The sequence below is a fragment of the Ictalurus punctatus genome, chromosome 27 (assembly GCF_001660625.3).
Source record: "Ictalurus punctatus breed USDA103 chromosome 27, Coco_2.0, whole genome shotgun sequence".
NCBI lineage: Eukaryota > Metazoa > Chordata > Actinopteri > Siluriformes > Ictaluridae > Ictalurus > Ictalurus punctatus.
Window position 1 is genome coordinate 7,302,471 of NC_030442.2, and position 16,292 is coordinate 7,318,762.

The following is a 16,292-nucleotide window of genomic DNA, read 5'->3' on the forward strand; positions in this document are numbered from 1 at the left end:
CTAAAGACTCGAGCTAAGCTGTGTAGATTTCATTATCATTTCATTTTTGTCTTGTTCCTCTAATTGATAGACTCTGCCCTGGTGTATTTATTATAATGATAACTCCTTTAATAACTCATTGTTATAACCGCCACTTTTTTTTTGTTAGTTTGAGGGTTGTTTTTTTTTTTGTTTCCTGACGTTTTTTGGCAAGTGCAGTCTACAAATAACAGTAATTCCTCACGGGTTGATTGTACGCTGCGCTGCAGTGTCGTGCGTCAAGCTCCTGTTTCAAAGTTCTTTGTCTGACTTTCTTGGTTCTTTTGGTTCCAAACAAATGAGACGCGCTGTTCTTTTGAACAACGCTTGACTCTGACAAAGGCATGACAGCCAAAATAACAGAACGCTTCCCAAAGCCTTCTGGGATTCTAGAGGTCTCTTTTTCTCATTGATGTAGATCAAGACAGAATTGGGTGCTTCTGCTTGTTCTGCACTCGACGCTATCAAAGCAGTTAAGTGGGTTGTGTGGCATCTAGCTAGTTTTTTTTTTGTTGTTGTTGTTTTTTTTTGCCAATAAGCTTCAAAGCGGCTGCTGTCGTAGGTGATGTTGAAGCATAGCCATGCTTGTGTAAACCGCTGATGCTAATTCTCCAAAGTGGTAATTAGGAGCGAGGCATTCGGTTACCGCTGCTGCTGATGTCTCAGTATTAAATAGGTTAAACAAATGTCAATAACACCACTAACAAAGAACTGAGTGTTACACACATAACAGACTAAAACTATACACAACTGTTTGTCCAATTATATAAGACTGAAAAGAACCCAATATATATATATATATATATATATATATATATATATATATATATATATATATATATATATATATATATATATATATATATATATATAATATATATATATATAATATATATAATATATATAATATATATATTTATAATAATAATATAAAGTTAAAAGTTAGTTTTTATGGATGCACAAAAAGCACTGAATTAAACTCCAGTCCTAAATGAATAATAAAAACACACTTTCACTGCACCGTGTGGTTTCTGGTCCTCACTGCCTTTAGACATATTATTTTACTTTTGATCATAGTGTTTTAATGGGACATTACAGATCTAACTCGCACGTACAGACGCCGTGCATCACCGCGCGTGAGGAGCAACACGGCCTGGTTACTAACAGATCACGTCCCTTATAATAAAGAACAGGAGTTACACTGATGCAGCATATAATGACAATAAACTTAAATTCAACGAAACTTTTTAAGCAACCCGTGACGTCATCACTGTCGTGCTCGTGCTACGCAAACTATAAAGTTTATAAGTCTTCTCCGCGGTGTTTATTATGAAATGCTCTCCTGCCTCGGAGGACTTGGAGGTCGCACACTTCCTTCCTCAGTCACGTGATGATTTCGGCTCGGTCTGATGAGGACGGGTCATGTTGGGAATAAAAGATAACGCTGATATAAACAGTAAACTGAAGAAGGTCAGCGTCGGTGACTCTGGGTATCTGCTAACGTTAACGGCGTCGCATTAGGTGTGTATGACGTCATGCACCGATGACTAGGAAGCGGCTTATACTTCCGGTTAGTAAAAAACCGCTCGTGTTCCTTTTGAGATGATGTGACCTTTCTAAAATCCACACACTGGACAGTAGAGTACACAGTGCATAGTGTAAGTGAACAGTACTTCATTTGGGACACAGCTTTAGTATTTACTCTCCGAAGCGTGTTTTCTGAAGAGAAGTAGCGTAATGAGGAAATCTCCCCCGTGCCGTGCGCAGACCGACTAATCCGTAATGAGATTCGCCGACACCGATTTTCATAATCGATTATTATCGACTTTATCGATTAGGTGTTGCAGCTCTAGATATGATTGATTGATATGCAGATTTTTTTTACTCTTGATTCCGTCATCTAAAGCAACCACTTGCGTTTTCTACTCGGACAGACCATCATCAAACTGGTGTGTTAATTTTTCACACAGACTGAAATAAGTTGTCTCTCAAGGTTCTATTCTAGGCCGTGTATAATCTACCTTATTGTTCTACCTGTAGACTTTAAGTAGAAAAGAGTTGAGAACATGGCAAGCAAAATGCTTACATGAAAACGAGAAATAAAACCTCTCTCTCTCCTTGCTCTCTCCTTCTGTCTCTGTGCTCTCTCCTTCTGTCTCTGTGCTCTCTCCTTCTGTCTCTGTGCTCTCTCTGTCTGTCTCTGTGCTCTCTCTGTCTGTCTCTGTGCTCTCTCCTTCTGTCTCTGTGCTCTCTCCTTCTGTCTCTGTGCTCTCTCTGTCTGTCTCTGTGCTCTCTCTGTCTGTCTCTGTGCTCTCTCTGTCTGTCTCTGTGCTCTCTCTGTCTGTCTCTGTGCTCTCTCTGTCTGTCTCTGTGCTCTCCTTCTGTCTCTGTGCTCTCTCCTTCTGTCTCTGTGCTCTCTCCTTCTGTCTCTGTGCTCTCTCCTTCTGTCTCTGTGCTCTCTCCTTCTGTCTCTGTGCTCTCTCCTTCTGTCTCTGTGCTCTCTCCTTCTGTCTCTGTGCTCTCTCTGTCTGTCTCTGTGCTCTCTCTGTCTGTCTCTGTGCTCTCTGTCTGTCTCTGTGCTCTCTGTCTGTCTCTGTGCTCTCTCCTTCTGTCTCTGTGCTCTCTCCTTCTGTCTCTGTGCTCTCTCCTTCTGTCTCTGTGCTCTCTCCTTCTGTCTCTGTGCTCTCTCCTTCTGTCTCTGTGCTCTCTCCTTCTGTCTCTGTGCTCTCTCTGTCTGTCTCTGTGCTCTCTCTGTCTGTCTCTGTGCTCTCTGTCTGTCTCTGTGCTCTCTGTCTGTCTCTGTGCTCTCTCCTTCTGTCTCTGTGCTCTCTCCTTCTGTCTCTGTGCTCTCTCCTTCTGTCTCTGTGCTCTCTCTGTCTGTCTCTGTGCTCTCTGTCTGTCTCTGTGCTCTCTGTCTGTCTCTGTGCTCTCTCCTTCTGTCTCTGTGCTCTCTGTCTGTCTCTGTGCTCTCTCCTTCTGTCTCTGTGCTCTCCTTCTGTCTCTGTGCTCTCTCCTTCTGTCTCTGTGCTCTCCTTCTGTCTCTGTGCTCTCTCCTTCTGTCTCTGTGCTCTCTCCTTCTGTCTCTGTGCTCTCTCTGTCTGTCTCTGTGCTCTCTCCTTCTGTCTCTGTGCTCTCCTTCTGTCTCTGTGCTCTCTCCTTCTGTCTCTGTGCTCTCTCCTTCTGTCTCTGTGCTCTCTCCTTCTGTCTCTGTGCTCTCCTTCTGTCTCTGTGCTCTCTCCTTCTGTCTCTGTGCTCTCTGTCTGTCTCTGTGCTCTCTGTCTGTCTCTGTGCTCTCTCCTTCTGTCTCTGTGCTCTCTCCTTCTGTCTCTGTGCTCTCTCCTTCTGTCTCTGTGCTCTCTCTGTCTGTCTCTGTGCTCTCTCCTTCTGTCTCTGTGCTCTCTCCTTCTGTCTCTGTGCTCTCTCCTTCTGTCTCTGTGCTCTCCTTCTGTCTCTGTGCTCTCTCTGTCTGTCTCTGTGCTCTCTGTCTCTCTGTCTCTGTGCTCTCTCCTTCTGTCTCTGTGCTCTCTCTGTCTGTCTCTGTGCTCTCTCTGTCTGTCTCTGTGCTCTCTCCTTCTGTCTCTGTGCTCTCTCCTTCTGTCTCTGTGCTCTCTCCTTCTGTCTCTCTGCTCTCTCCTTCTGTCTCTGTGCTCTCTCCTTCTGTCTCTGTGCTCTCTCTGTCTGTCTCTGTGCTCTCTCTGTCTGTCTCTGTGCTCTCTCCGTCTGTCTCTGTGCTCTCTCCTTCTGTCTCTGTGCTCTCTCCTTCTGTCTCTGTGCTCTCTCCTTCTGTCTCTCTGCTCTCTCCTTCTGTCTCTGTGCTCTCTCCTTCTGTCTCTGTGCTCTCTCTGTCTGTCTCTGTGCTCTCTGTCTCTCTGTCTCTGTGCTCTCTCCTTCTGTCTCTGTGCTCTCTGTCTGTCTCTGTGCTCTCCTTCTGTCTCTGTGCTCTCCTTCTGTCTCTGTGCTCTCCTTCTGTCTCTGTGCTCTCTCTGTCTGTCTCTGTGCTCTCTCCTTCTGTCTCTGTGCTCTCTCCTTCTGTCTCTCTGCTCTCTGTCTCTCTGTCTCTGTGCTCTCTCTGTCTGTCTCTGTGCTCTCTGTCTGTCTCTGTGCTCTCTCCTTCTGTCTCTGTGCTCTCTCCTTCTGTCTCTGTGCTCTCTCCTTCTGTCTCTGTGCTCTCTCCTTCTGTCTCTGTGCTCTCTCCTTCTGTCTCTGTGCTCTCTCCTTCTGTCTCTGTGCTCTCTCCCTGTGCTCTCTCTTTCTGTCTCTGTGCTCTCTGTCTCTCTGTCTCTGTGCTCTCTCCTTCTGTCTCTGTGCTCTCTGTCTCTCTGTCTCTGCGCTCTCTCTGTCTGTCTCTCTGTCATTCTCTTTCTGTTAAGCCCAAGGATTTACAACGTGTTTTTCTTATATTGCTGCTAGATTCTATAGTAGGAAGGATAGGAATAGGAAAATAATAGGAATGCCAGCTGTATAGGAGACTTTAAATTCAGATTCAACAAAAAGAAGAGAAAGGTGTTTTGTATGGCCTATTAGTTGTTATTGGATTAAAAAAAAAAAAAGTAATTGTCGATTTATTATTTAAAATTGATCGGTAATCAGTAAAGATGAAAATGTTTAGCCTGCAGTCACTGCACTTCCTATATGGATTATAGCAGGAACTTGTTTTAAAACACAGAAAGGTAATCACAACAAGGAGTTATTTAGTGCTTATCATCAGTCCACATTAACCTGTGATTAAATTTTCTTTGCTTGTTTATACCATCCTCGCTTTATACCTTTTCACTGCTGTTCTCTCTCTCTCTCTCTCTCTCTCTCTCTCTCTCTCTCTCTCTCTCTCTCTCTCTCTCTCTCTCTCTCTCTCTCTCTCTCTCTCTCTCTCTCTCTCTCTCTCTCTCTCTCTCTCTCTCTCTCTCTCTCTCCCCCTCACTTTCCTTCCCTGCCCTTTACACCCCATGGACATCTTTGACTGCAGGAGTGTATGAGCAGCTTTGAATAAAACATGTGTTTTATTCACACACACACACACACACACACACAGACATTCCTATACTCATGCTATACAGACATGGGATGGGGATATGACGGTATGATATCCATGTTGTTTTGCTCACACACTGCGAGTCTCACCAGTGCATTTCTAACACTGACCCACTCCAACACTCGATTGTTAAACTCCGAGGTTCTTTTGCTCATGTGACGCTACTCTTTTGCTGCCAGGTTCTCAATGCTAAATATTGTGATCGATTATCATCAGAGATTTGTAAATTACCAGTGGTGTATGGTGGCTTAGTGGTTATCACACTTGCCTCGCACCTCTGTGTTGGCGTTTTGCATGTTCTCCTCGTGCTTTGGGGGTTTCCTCGGGTTTCCTCCTCCAGTCCAAAGACGTGCTGTAGACTGATGGGCATCTCTAAATTGTCCGTCGTGTGTGTATGGGTGTGTGTGTGTGATTGTAGCCCCGTGATGGGTTGGCACCCCATTCAAGGTGTCCCTCGCCATATGCCCGGAGTCTCCTGGGATAGGCTCCAGGCTCCTCCGTGACCCTGTGTAGGATCCGCGGTACAGAAAATGGATGGATGGACGTACTTGCTGTGTATGCTCCGTTTCTGTATTTTGGGAATTTTCCCTCAGCAGAATTGTTCTCAAGACCTCTTCTAGTGCCTCAAAACCCCCCAGACCGGCTCCGATCAATTATTGCGTTTCCATTTCTGCGCTGCAACTGCACTCCTGAGATAACGTCTGTCCCACTGTAGGGCAGCGTAACTGCAGTCATTTAAAGGTCTTTAAAGAATAATTGCATGTGTTCTTCCCGGAAAAAGGCAATCCCATAATTCAGAGGCGCAAAGCTATGTAAAACATGACACTGTCTCCGAGCGAGGAATGAAAAACGTGAATCTATAATATATACACTGTGACAAGCCTCAGACTGCTGCTCTGACATGAGCATTTCATATCAGTGCATGTACACGTTCAGCCTATAGAATCCGGGTGTATTAGGATCAGCTTTTATTACAGTTGTTGCAGACAGCAATATTTAAGAAGCTGTCAGTTAATATTACATCGTCAATTTTTCACCGTGTTTCAAAGTCAAATAACAAGCAGCGCACATGAAACCGACCACTTCTAACTTCTTATGACTTTAAGCACGCAGACAGCAGAATGTAAACTTTATATCACTGATTTTCATTAGAGCGGCCAGTCCATCTACGTTTTATTTTCCCCCATTGTCAAACAGTATGTGATTGCACCTTCCAGATAATCTCTCGCTCTCTCTCTCTCTCTCTCTCCCTCTCTCTCACCCTCTGTCTCTCTCTCTCGCTCTCTCTCTCTCACCCTCTGTCTCTCTCCCTCTTACTCTCTCTCTCTCTCCCTCTCTCTCCCTCTCTCACCCTCTTACTCTCTCTCCCTCTCTCTCTCTCACCCTCTGTCTCGCTCTCTCCCTCTCTCTCTCCCTCTCTCTCCCTCTCTCTCGCTCTCTCTCGCTCTCTCTCCCTCTCTCCCTCTGTCTCTCTCCCTCTTACTCTCTCTCTCCCTCTCTCCCTCTTACTCTCTCTCCCTCTTACTCTCTCTCTCACCCTCTTACTCTCTCTCTCACCCTCTTACTCTCTCTCTCACCCTCTTACTCTCTCTCCCTCTCTCTCCCTCTTACTCTCTCTCTCACCCTCTTACTCTCTCTCCCTCTCTCACCCTCTTACTCTCTCTCTCTCTCTCTCCCTCTCTCTCCCTCTCTCACCCTCTTACTCTCTCTCTCTCTCTCTCCCTCTCTCTCCCTCTCTCCCTCTTACTCTCTCTCTCTCTCCCTCTTACTCTCCCTCTCTCCCTCTTACTCTCTCTCCCTCTCTCTCCCTCTTACTCACTCTCTCTCCCTCTCTCTACCTCTTACTCTCTCTCTCCCTCTCTCACCCTCTTACTCTCCCTCTCTCCCTCTTACTCTCTCTCCCTCTCTCTTTCTCTCCCTCTTACTCTCTCTCCCTCTCTCTCCCTCTCTCTCCCTCTCTCTACCTCTTACTCTCTCTCTCTCCCTCTCTCACCCTCTTACTCTCCCTCTCTCCCTCTTACTCTCTCTCTCTCTCTTTCTCTCCCTCTCTCTCCCTCTCTCACCCTCTTACTCTCTCTCTCTCTCTCCCTTTCTCTCCCTCTTACTCTCTCTCTCTCTCTCCCTCTCTCTCCCTCTCTCACCCTCTTACTCTCTCTCTCTCTCCCTCTTACTCTCTCTCTCATCCTCTCTCTCCCTCTCTCTCCCTCTTACTCTCTCTCCCTCTCTCACCCTCTTACTCTCTCTCTCTCTCCCTCTCTCTCCCTCTCTTGCCCTCTTACACTCTCTCTCTCCCTCTTACTCTCTCTCTCATCCTCTCTCTCCCTCTCTCTCCCTCTTACTCTCTCTCCCTCTCTCTCCCTCTTACTCTCTCTCCCTCTCTCTCCCTCTTACTCTCTCTCTCACCCTCTTACTCTCTCTCCCTCTTACTCCCTCTCTCACCCTCTCTCTCATCCTCTTACTCTCTCTCTCTCCCTCTTACTCTCTCTCCCTCTTACTCCCTCACTCTCTCTCTCTCCCTCTCTCTCCCTCTCTCTCCCTCTTACTCTCTCTCTCACCCTCTTACTCTCTCTCCCTCTTACTCCCTCTCTCACCCTCTCTCTCATCCTCTTACTCTCTCTCTCTCCCTCTTACTCTCTCTCCCTCTTACTCCCTCACTCTCTCTCTCTCCCTCTCTCTCCCTCTCTCACCCTCTTACTCTCTCTCCCTCTTACTCCCTCACTCTCTCTCTTACTCTCTCTCTTATTCTCTTAGCCTCTCTCTCTTACTCTCTTTCTCTCTCTTACTCTCTCTCTCTTTCTCTCTCTGCCCCCCACCCCCCGCTCGCACACGTGCGCACACACAAAATTACTATCTGTCCTACTATTTGGTCTTTGCCCTTTGTGGTTTATTAGTAACCTGACAGTGTTCTCGTCTTAATAACTTTGAGAGAGGAACGACAGACACGATTACCGATTGTTTTATTTGATACGTTTTTTTAAAAATATTTCATTCTAAACATCCGTGCATATATTTTTCTAATAAAACCTTTCTAACCTTTAGATACTCAGCCACATTCAGTATACGTGTTGAAGGATAATTAGCTAGGTGGTGCAGTATAGTTTCATATGAGTTTTACTGCATCATAGCTGTGTAAAGACAGTGATGGAAAACCTGCAGTAAAAAGAATCGCTTAATAGAATAAAAAATAATCTCCATCGCAGGCATCCTTTAGTATTTCAGTGTGTCAGCGTTGGATGCAGATCTTAACTTATAAACACTCATAAACAGAGTGCATTAAATGCAACACCATCCGAAAAAAAAAAAAAGTTTGGGGGCGAGATTGCTTTAGTGCAACTCTAAAGGGATTCTGGAAACTCGATGATGGAGAAGAGCGAACGGCTTTTATTCCCTCATCATAGCCGGGACTCTGAGGATGAGGACACGTCAGCCATGATCCCAGAAACAACACATCATCCCTACATGAGAGAGGGAAGGGAGAGCGGGGTGGTGGTGGTGGTGGTGGTGGTGGTGGTGGTGGGGGCGGGGTTTGTTACATGCCAGAAGATTAGACGGAGAGTTAAGGAAAGCTGCTAAAGCTCACTTCAGTAAATTTGGCTCATAAAATCGACCACTGATGAATTGAACGTAGACATTTATCAGACGTGACGAGTAAAAAAAAAAAAACAGTAGCCCTTATAGTACTCAAAATGTTTATTAACCAGATCACACACTCGGACGACTCCTAATCGGAGGCATTAAAGTATGATGCGCTGCAGTTCGTTTGTTTGCGCTCGACACCAAAGACGTTTGGGTTCGAGAATAAAAGACGGGTACGATATGAGACGAGGGTTTAGGATTTCAGCCTTTATTTCCTGGTATTTACATCTACAGCCCCGATTCGGAAAAAAAAAGTTGGGACACTGTGTTAAATGTAAATAAAAACAGAATGCAAATCTCATGAACCCATATGTTATTCACAATGGAACATAGAAAACGTATGAAAAAAATAAGGTCATTGTGAATTTCATGGTAATTGTGTGTGTGTGTGTGTGTGTGTGTGTGTGTCTGTTTTTTTTTTTTTTCTTTTTTTTTCAGGTGCAGTTGGAGCTCCGCTCCCTGGTGTTGAAGTGCGAATCGTCATGACAAACATAAGCAACACTATCATCGCCGAGGGCGACAGCAAGCACACACGGGTACTTCATTAACTCTCTTTCCCATAATGCACTTCACTATCCACACTAACGCTGACTGTGTGTGTGTGTGTGTGTGTAGGTAAAGCCTGGGCTGGAGGGGCGGGAGGGTGAGCTGCAGGTTCGAGGCTCCTCTGTGTTTCAGGAATACTGGAATAAACCACAGGAGACTGAGGACAGCTTCACTGAAGATGGCTGGTTCAAAACTGGTACTTGCTCCCCCCCCACACACACACACACACACACACACACACACACACACACACACACACACACACTAACTGATCATATATTGAATTAATAATGAATCCATATAAGGTTGAAGTGTAAATGTGTTTACAGTTAGAGACAGGGATGTACAGTTAGGTTCAGAATTATTGGCACCCTTTTTAAAAAGTTCTTTGATCTGATTTTTTAAAAAATTTTTGCACATCTATACATTCATGCATGCATTAAACCTGCATGCTTAATGGCTGGAGCCAGGGTTAAGGTTTATGGAAAATGAAGCATGTGTTCCTTCCAAACGTGAGAATCTAGTACTCGCTTTAAAAGTCAACTGATTTTTATGTAGAACACTACGATTATTTTTGAGCCATGTTTGGATATGTTAAACCTTAGAGGCCGGGGTTAGGGTTAGGGTCGCACAAACAAGAGCACGCACTGCTTCTACACTTACGATTCTAGCAGAAAACAATGCAAATAGTTTCAGAAGCCAGTTGTTTTTCTGTTAGACTACTTTTTTATTTATTTATTTTTTAAATAAAATTTTGCACGTATTACATCTTCGGTATACAGTTGTGCTCAGTAATTTACATACCCCTTGCAGAATCTGCAAAATGTTAGAGGGATCATTAAAATTGCATTTTGTTTTTTATTTAGTTCTGCCCTGAATAAGCTATTTCACAATAACAGATGTTTACGTATACTCCACCAGACACGCTAACTGAACTTACACACATGAACCAGTTCAGAAGTTTTCATACCTTTTGATTCTTAATCCCGTGTGTCGTTACCTGGATGATCAGCGACTGTGTTTATGTTCTGTGAGAGTTGTTCACGAGTCCCTTGTTCGTCCTGAGCAGTTAAACTGCCCGCTGTTCTTCAGAGAAATCCTCCAGGTCCTGCACGTTCTGTACTTTTCCAGCATCTTCTGCATATTTGACCTCTTTCCAGCAGTCTCTATATGATGTCGAGATCCATCTTTTCACACTGAGGACGACTGAGGGACTCGTACACGACTATTACAAAAGGTGCGAACGTTCACTGACGCTCCAGGAGGCGAGACGTGTGTAGCTCCTGAATGCCGGTACTAAATGGAAAAAATTTGACAACTATTGTCCTGTTCAGAAGTTTACACCCCCTGACTCTTAATGTATCATGTTGCGTTCTTGGACAATTTTATAATCCTTCTTTTTTTAAAAAAATAATAATTATTAGCATTTTGCAGATTCAGCAAAGGGCGTGTAATTTTATAAGTACAAGTGTATGCTTTACTGTGCCACATTCAACCATGTCCTACCTTCCTGATTTAGAGGATTTCGAGCTAAAATATTTTCCTTGTCTTCGTCACTATTTGAGTCACACTTCAGTCCTCTCAAATCCTTTATCACAGCCCTGATTGTAATTCACGCTCATTTTAAGTGCTTACTTTTGATTGATTTATTTTGCTTATTTTTATATTTGTTACCTCTCACTTATGTAGGTCAACAACCCTCTGTCTCTTGTGTTGAAAGCGCTTAGTTTTTTTTTCTAATGATCATTATGACACAGTTTTTGACATGTAGGCAACCTCATATTTGGACAAAGGCATCAAGGTGTTATTGAAGAATGAGAGATATTTAAAAAAAAAAAAAAAAACAGTTTTGGAAATTATTATATATAAAAAAAAAGGTCTTATAAGAATTATTTACTGTTACAAAAGTAGTTTCTTTTACTGTCTGAGAGGAAAAGGTTCATATTTGGGTGCAATGTTTATCACATACAATTACATGCGGACATTCTTTTTGAAGGGTGCCAATAATTTTGCATTTGACTAACATGATATGGAGGATAGAGACACTGTGGAGAGGTGTGTGTGTGTGTGTGTGTAATTGGCTGAGGGGCTGTGAGGACAGAGCCGCAGTGTGTATGCGCTGCTGTCACACTCCATTACACACAGCCACGCTATAATGAGTCACAGTGCAATCAGCTCCCTCCAGACTGTGTGTGTGCGTGTGCGTGCGTGCGTGCGCGCATCCTTCATGCTAGTTCCATCCTCCAGTCAAAATTCAGGCTTGTGCATGTTAGTGTTAAAACCGTGGGGAAAGTAAGAGAGACTGAACGGTGAGGCTGTCCCGACTGCCTCTCCATGCCCTGTGTGCTCTGACTCTATGTGGGTTGTGCTCAAAGTGTTTAATGGTGCAAAATATTCCCTGTTTCAGAGTTCAGCTGGTGATTACGGGCTCAGAGTGATGATTAAGTCAGCTAAAGTGTGGCAGAGAAATGACTGATATTACAGGCTGTCCGCATATGTATTACATGGATACAGTAGGCTCCACATATTTGAGTCTGTTTTCAATAACTGGTTTTATTTTATCAGGCGTCAAAAAAAACAAACAAAAAAAACAAACGAAGTCAGAATTGCAAATATTTTCCAAGCGTAATTCTTCAGTAGTATAAGTGGAATAAAATGGGCTCTTATTATTTGAACATAACAAAGGAACATGGCGATCGAGTCAATATCAAATATTAACCTGGTGATTTATTTAAAAGAAACAAGACGCTCGAGTAAGAAAGACACGCCGATTTCGGTTCTTATGCCGCGGCATGCGCCAGCATCAGAACAGGACTCCTAAACACAGATGCTGTGTCCCAATTCACCTACCGTCCAGACTAAATAGTATCCAAGATTAGGGCTGCTCGATTATAGCGAAAATCATAATCGGGATTATTTTGTTCGATAATGAGATCACAATTATTAAACACGATTACTCAGTGACTTTGGAAACATCGTACACTTTTTTGGGGGGGTAAAAACTTTTTCTATTGTATTTTTAAGAGTGGATTTCCTTGAAAATGATTCAACTGGGGGAAAAAATATGTAAAAGAAAATTAAATCAATTTTGGAATTTTCATGGAACTCAAAAATCCAGTATCTCAAAAATAAAGAATTTATAATACAGAAATGTCGACCTTGTGGAAAGTATGCTCCTTTTGCATGAATTACTGTATCAATGTGGCGTGGCACGGAGGCGATCAGCCTGGGGCACTGCTGAGGTGTTCTGGAAGCCCAGGTTGCTTTGATAGCGGCCTTCAGCTCGCCTGTATTGTTGGGTCTGCCGTCTCTCATAGAGTCTCTATGGGGTTCCGGTCAGGCGAGATGCCTGGCCAATCAAGCACAGTAACACCACGGTCAGCAAACCAGTTACTAGTAGTTTTGGCACTGTGGGCAGGTGCCGAGTCCTGCTGGAAAAGGAAATCAGCATCTCCATAAAGCTTGGATGGAAGCATGAAGTGCTCTAAAATCTCCTGTTAGACGCTGCATCGACTCTCGACTCGAGAAAACACAGTGGACCAACACCAGCAGATGACCTGGCAACCCAAATCATCACTGACTGTGGAGACTTCACACTGGACTTCAAGTAACTTGGATTCTGTTCCTCTCCACTCTTCCTCCAGACTCGGGGACCTTGATTTCCAAATGAAATGCAACATTGACTTTCATCTTCCCCGTGATTGTGCTTGTGTGTACTGAACCAGACCGAGAGGATTAAAGCCTCAGGAAACCTTTGCAGGTGTTTTGAGTTAGTTATCTGATTAGAGATCTTCTCAGGTCGACATTCCTGTATTATTAATTCTTTATTCTAATATTTTGAGATACTGGATTTTTGATATCCCTGAGCTGTACGCCGTAATCATCGAGATTTAAAACAAAAAAAAGGTTCGAAATATTTCACTTTATGTGTAATGAATCTAGAATATATGGAAGTTCCACTTTTTAAATTAAATTACGGGAAAAAAATGAACTTTTCCACGATATTCACATTTTTTGAGATGCACCTGTATGTATGTATGTATGTATGTATGTATGTATATATGTATATATGTATGTATGTATGTATGTATGTATGTATGTATATATGTATATATGTATGTATGTATGTATATATGTATATATGTATATATGTATGTATGTATATATGTATATATGTATGTATGTATGTATATATATGTATGTATGTATATATGTATATATGTATGTATATATGTATATATGTATGTATATATGTATATATGTATGTATATATGTATATATGTATGTATATATGTATGTATGTATATATGTATATATGTATGTATATATGTATGTATGTATATATGTATATATGTATGTATATATGTATATATGTATGTATATATGTATGTATGTATATATGTATATATGTATATATGTATGTATATATGTATGTATGTATGTATGTATGTATATATGTATGTATATATGTATGTATATATGTATGTATATATGTATATATGTATGTATATATGTATGTATATATGTATGTATATATGTATGTATATATGTATGTATATATGTATGTATATATGTATGTATATATGTATATATGTATGTATGTATGTATGTATGTATATGCACTTCCACAACCAACTGAAAACTACTAAACATTTATTCAATATATAAAAATGATAAATTAGCCCAAAATAAATCATATCAAATATGTTGTAGCTGCACTGCCATATTCAACGTTTTGGTAAACTATATTCAACATATTCCAGTCAGTTACTGGTTTTCATGTGCTCATTATGTGCCATATAAATCTGGGGAACATCGGAACATAGACACGCTCCCACAGACTCCACCATGCTACAAATCTTGCACGTCAGTTCTTTTTGTTCCGCATCAGACTCCTGGAAACCAAATTGTTTCCAAACCGCTGAAATGGTATAACCTTTCCCGTCGACCGAAGGCTCCGTTTCTGTCATCTCGGCTCAAGCTAAACTAAAAAGGCCGCAGCCTGGCGGGAGTGCGTTCGACCTTTTCAGGGAGGGGCGACACCGCACCGCTGTAAAGAAAAATGGCGTGCGGTTTTTTTTTAAAAAAAAAAACACCAACCGAGAACATTGTGAAATGGAATGCGGCGCAATGATCGTTTTATCTCGATTATTCAGTTTCCATACTCGTCAGAGTCCGTAATTGAAATCGAAAATTCGATTCATCGCACAGCCCTGTCCGAGATTAGAACGAGTGTGTCCCTAATCACAAAAGGTACTCGGATGGTCTAAATTCTCCAGTAGATTGGATCCATGGACACTTTTTTTTTTTCCAGCTAATGTTGCGCAGAACTCCTTGCACGAGGGAGGAGTTTTGTGACTGTCCGCGTCACCGAATTCAGCCTGAAAACATGGCGGATGAGCATAGCATCATTCGGTATTTAAGTATAAGAACATAAATGTTAAGCACTAAATAGAAATGAAAATAAACCAAGGGAATGGTAAAAGAATACTGAATGGAGAAAATCTGAAATGCAACAAGGAGTTTGTTCACGGTGACCGCGTGCGTAACTAGGCAACAACGTCCTCTTCCGTTACGTGCTCGTATATCCCAGTACTTGCATACTCGTTTGCTACACACTCAGAAGTACGTACTTTTTCTTCACAGGAAGAGTACATACTTTTAGTGAACAGTAGAGGTAGGCGAATTGAGATGCAAGAAGTCTTTTGTTCTGAGACATCCCCCGTCAAAAATATCACAAGAATGCTTGCGTTTGAGGAATACCTGCAAACTCACTCATACCACCTCCAACTCCCGGTCAGTGTAGCTCTGCTACTGTATCTTTCCAATCTGTTGAACGTCACACCACAGACATGTTTGTTTTCACAGGCACACATGATCTGTTAGTGTCGCTCTCATCCACAGCACAGAGAACGTCTGTCTGTCTGTCGCAGGATACCGGGTGTGCTCTTTTAATCTTTTGGTTGTGGTGTGACCTATTAGAGCCAATCAGAGTGTCTTATTTACTTTTATTCATTGAGCAGACGCTTTTATCCAAAGCGGCTTACAAATGTGGAAATACATGCAAAGCGCTATATCAAGCGGAGAACAATACAGGAAGTGCTACCGTACGAGATCTTTAAGTGAGTTCTAGAGAAGCAAAGTGCGCAGCGTGGAGGTGTAAGAACCAGAGTAAGTGGTTATTTATTTATTTATTTTTTACGATGATGTGGGGTTGGCATTTTAGGGGTTAGTTACGTGCTCATGGAAGAGGTGGGTCTTTTAGCTGTTTTTGTTTGTTTGTTTGTTTGTTTGTTTTTTTGTTGTTATTGTACATTTTTTTTTCCATTTTAATTTATTTATTCATTTTCATATGATTCATTTACATGTGATTCATTTACATGTGATTCATATTCATGTGATTCATTTACTGATTTGCTTCTCTTTAAATCCAGTTTTAGACTGTGAAGCTGTTTTTTGAGGATAGTGACAGGTTCTGCGGTCCAGATTGAGGTTGGGAGTTCATTCCACCACTGAGGTGCAGTTAGTGGGAAGGTTCTGGAAAGGGACCTTGAGCCACGCTGAGTAGGTACCACTCAGATTGCGTGAGGGAACGTAAGTCTTCAGGAGAGTGTTGAGGTAGGAGGGTGCTGTTCCAGACAAGGTGCTGTACGTGAGCATCAAGGCCTTGAATTTGATCCGGGTGGGTAGAGGAACCCAGAGGAGGGAGATGAGAAAACTTTAGAAAACTGCGAGTGTGTTTTATTTGTCTCCGATTCGAATGTTAAAGTGCGTCCAAATCTTCCGTGATAAAGTCTCTGACTCTCACCTCAAACCTTGTCAAGTTCAGTTCGGTGTCTGCCATTTCTGACACCGTATGTGTGCTTTCACACTTATTATTCCATTCGGCAAGTCAGAATCGGAGTGATCGGCTTCCGTTTAGCGCATAATTAAACAAACCAATTATAGGTTGGAAAAAGTGTCAACTCTTTAGTTTATTCCACAGAAATATGACGAGAGGAAGAAGGTAAACAAGCCATCGCACGTAGAAATCATAAGCATCACTCGAACATCACGGATAACA

The 16,292-nt window shown here is 42.5% G+C and overlaps 1 protein-coding gene across 2 annotated transcripts in view; it reads left to right on the top strand.

Moving 5' to 3' along the window:
* Positions 1 to 16,292, top strand: part of acsf3 (acyl-CoA synthetase family member 3) — a 77,131-nt gene that overhangs the window by 22,502 nt on the left and 38,337 nt on the right. For both annotated transcript variants that reach the window (XM_047151652.2, XM_047151653.2), the window contains 2 exons: positions 9,122 to 9,219; positions 9,299 to 9,425. In XM_047151652.2, coding sequence (XP_047007608.1) covers positions 9,122 to 9,219; positions 9,299 to 9,425 — 225 coding nt within the window. The remainder of the gene's footprint in view (positions 1 to 9,121; positions 9,220 to 9,298; positions 9,426 to 16,292) is intronic.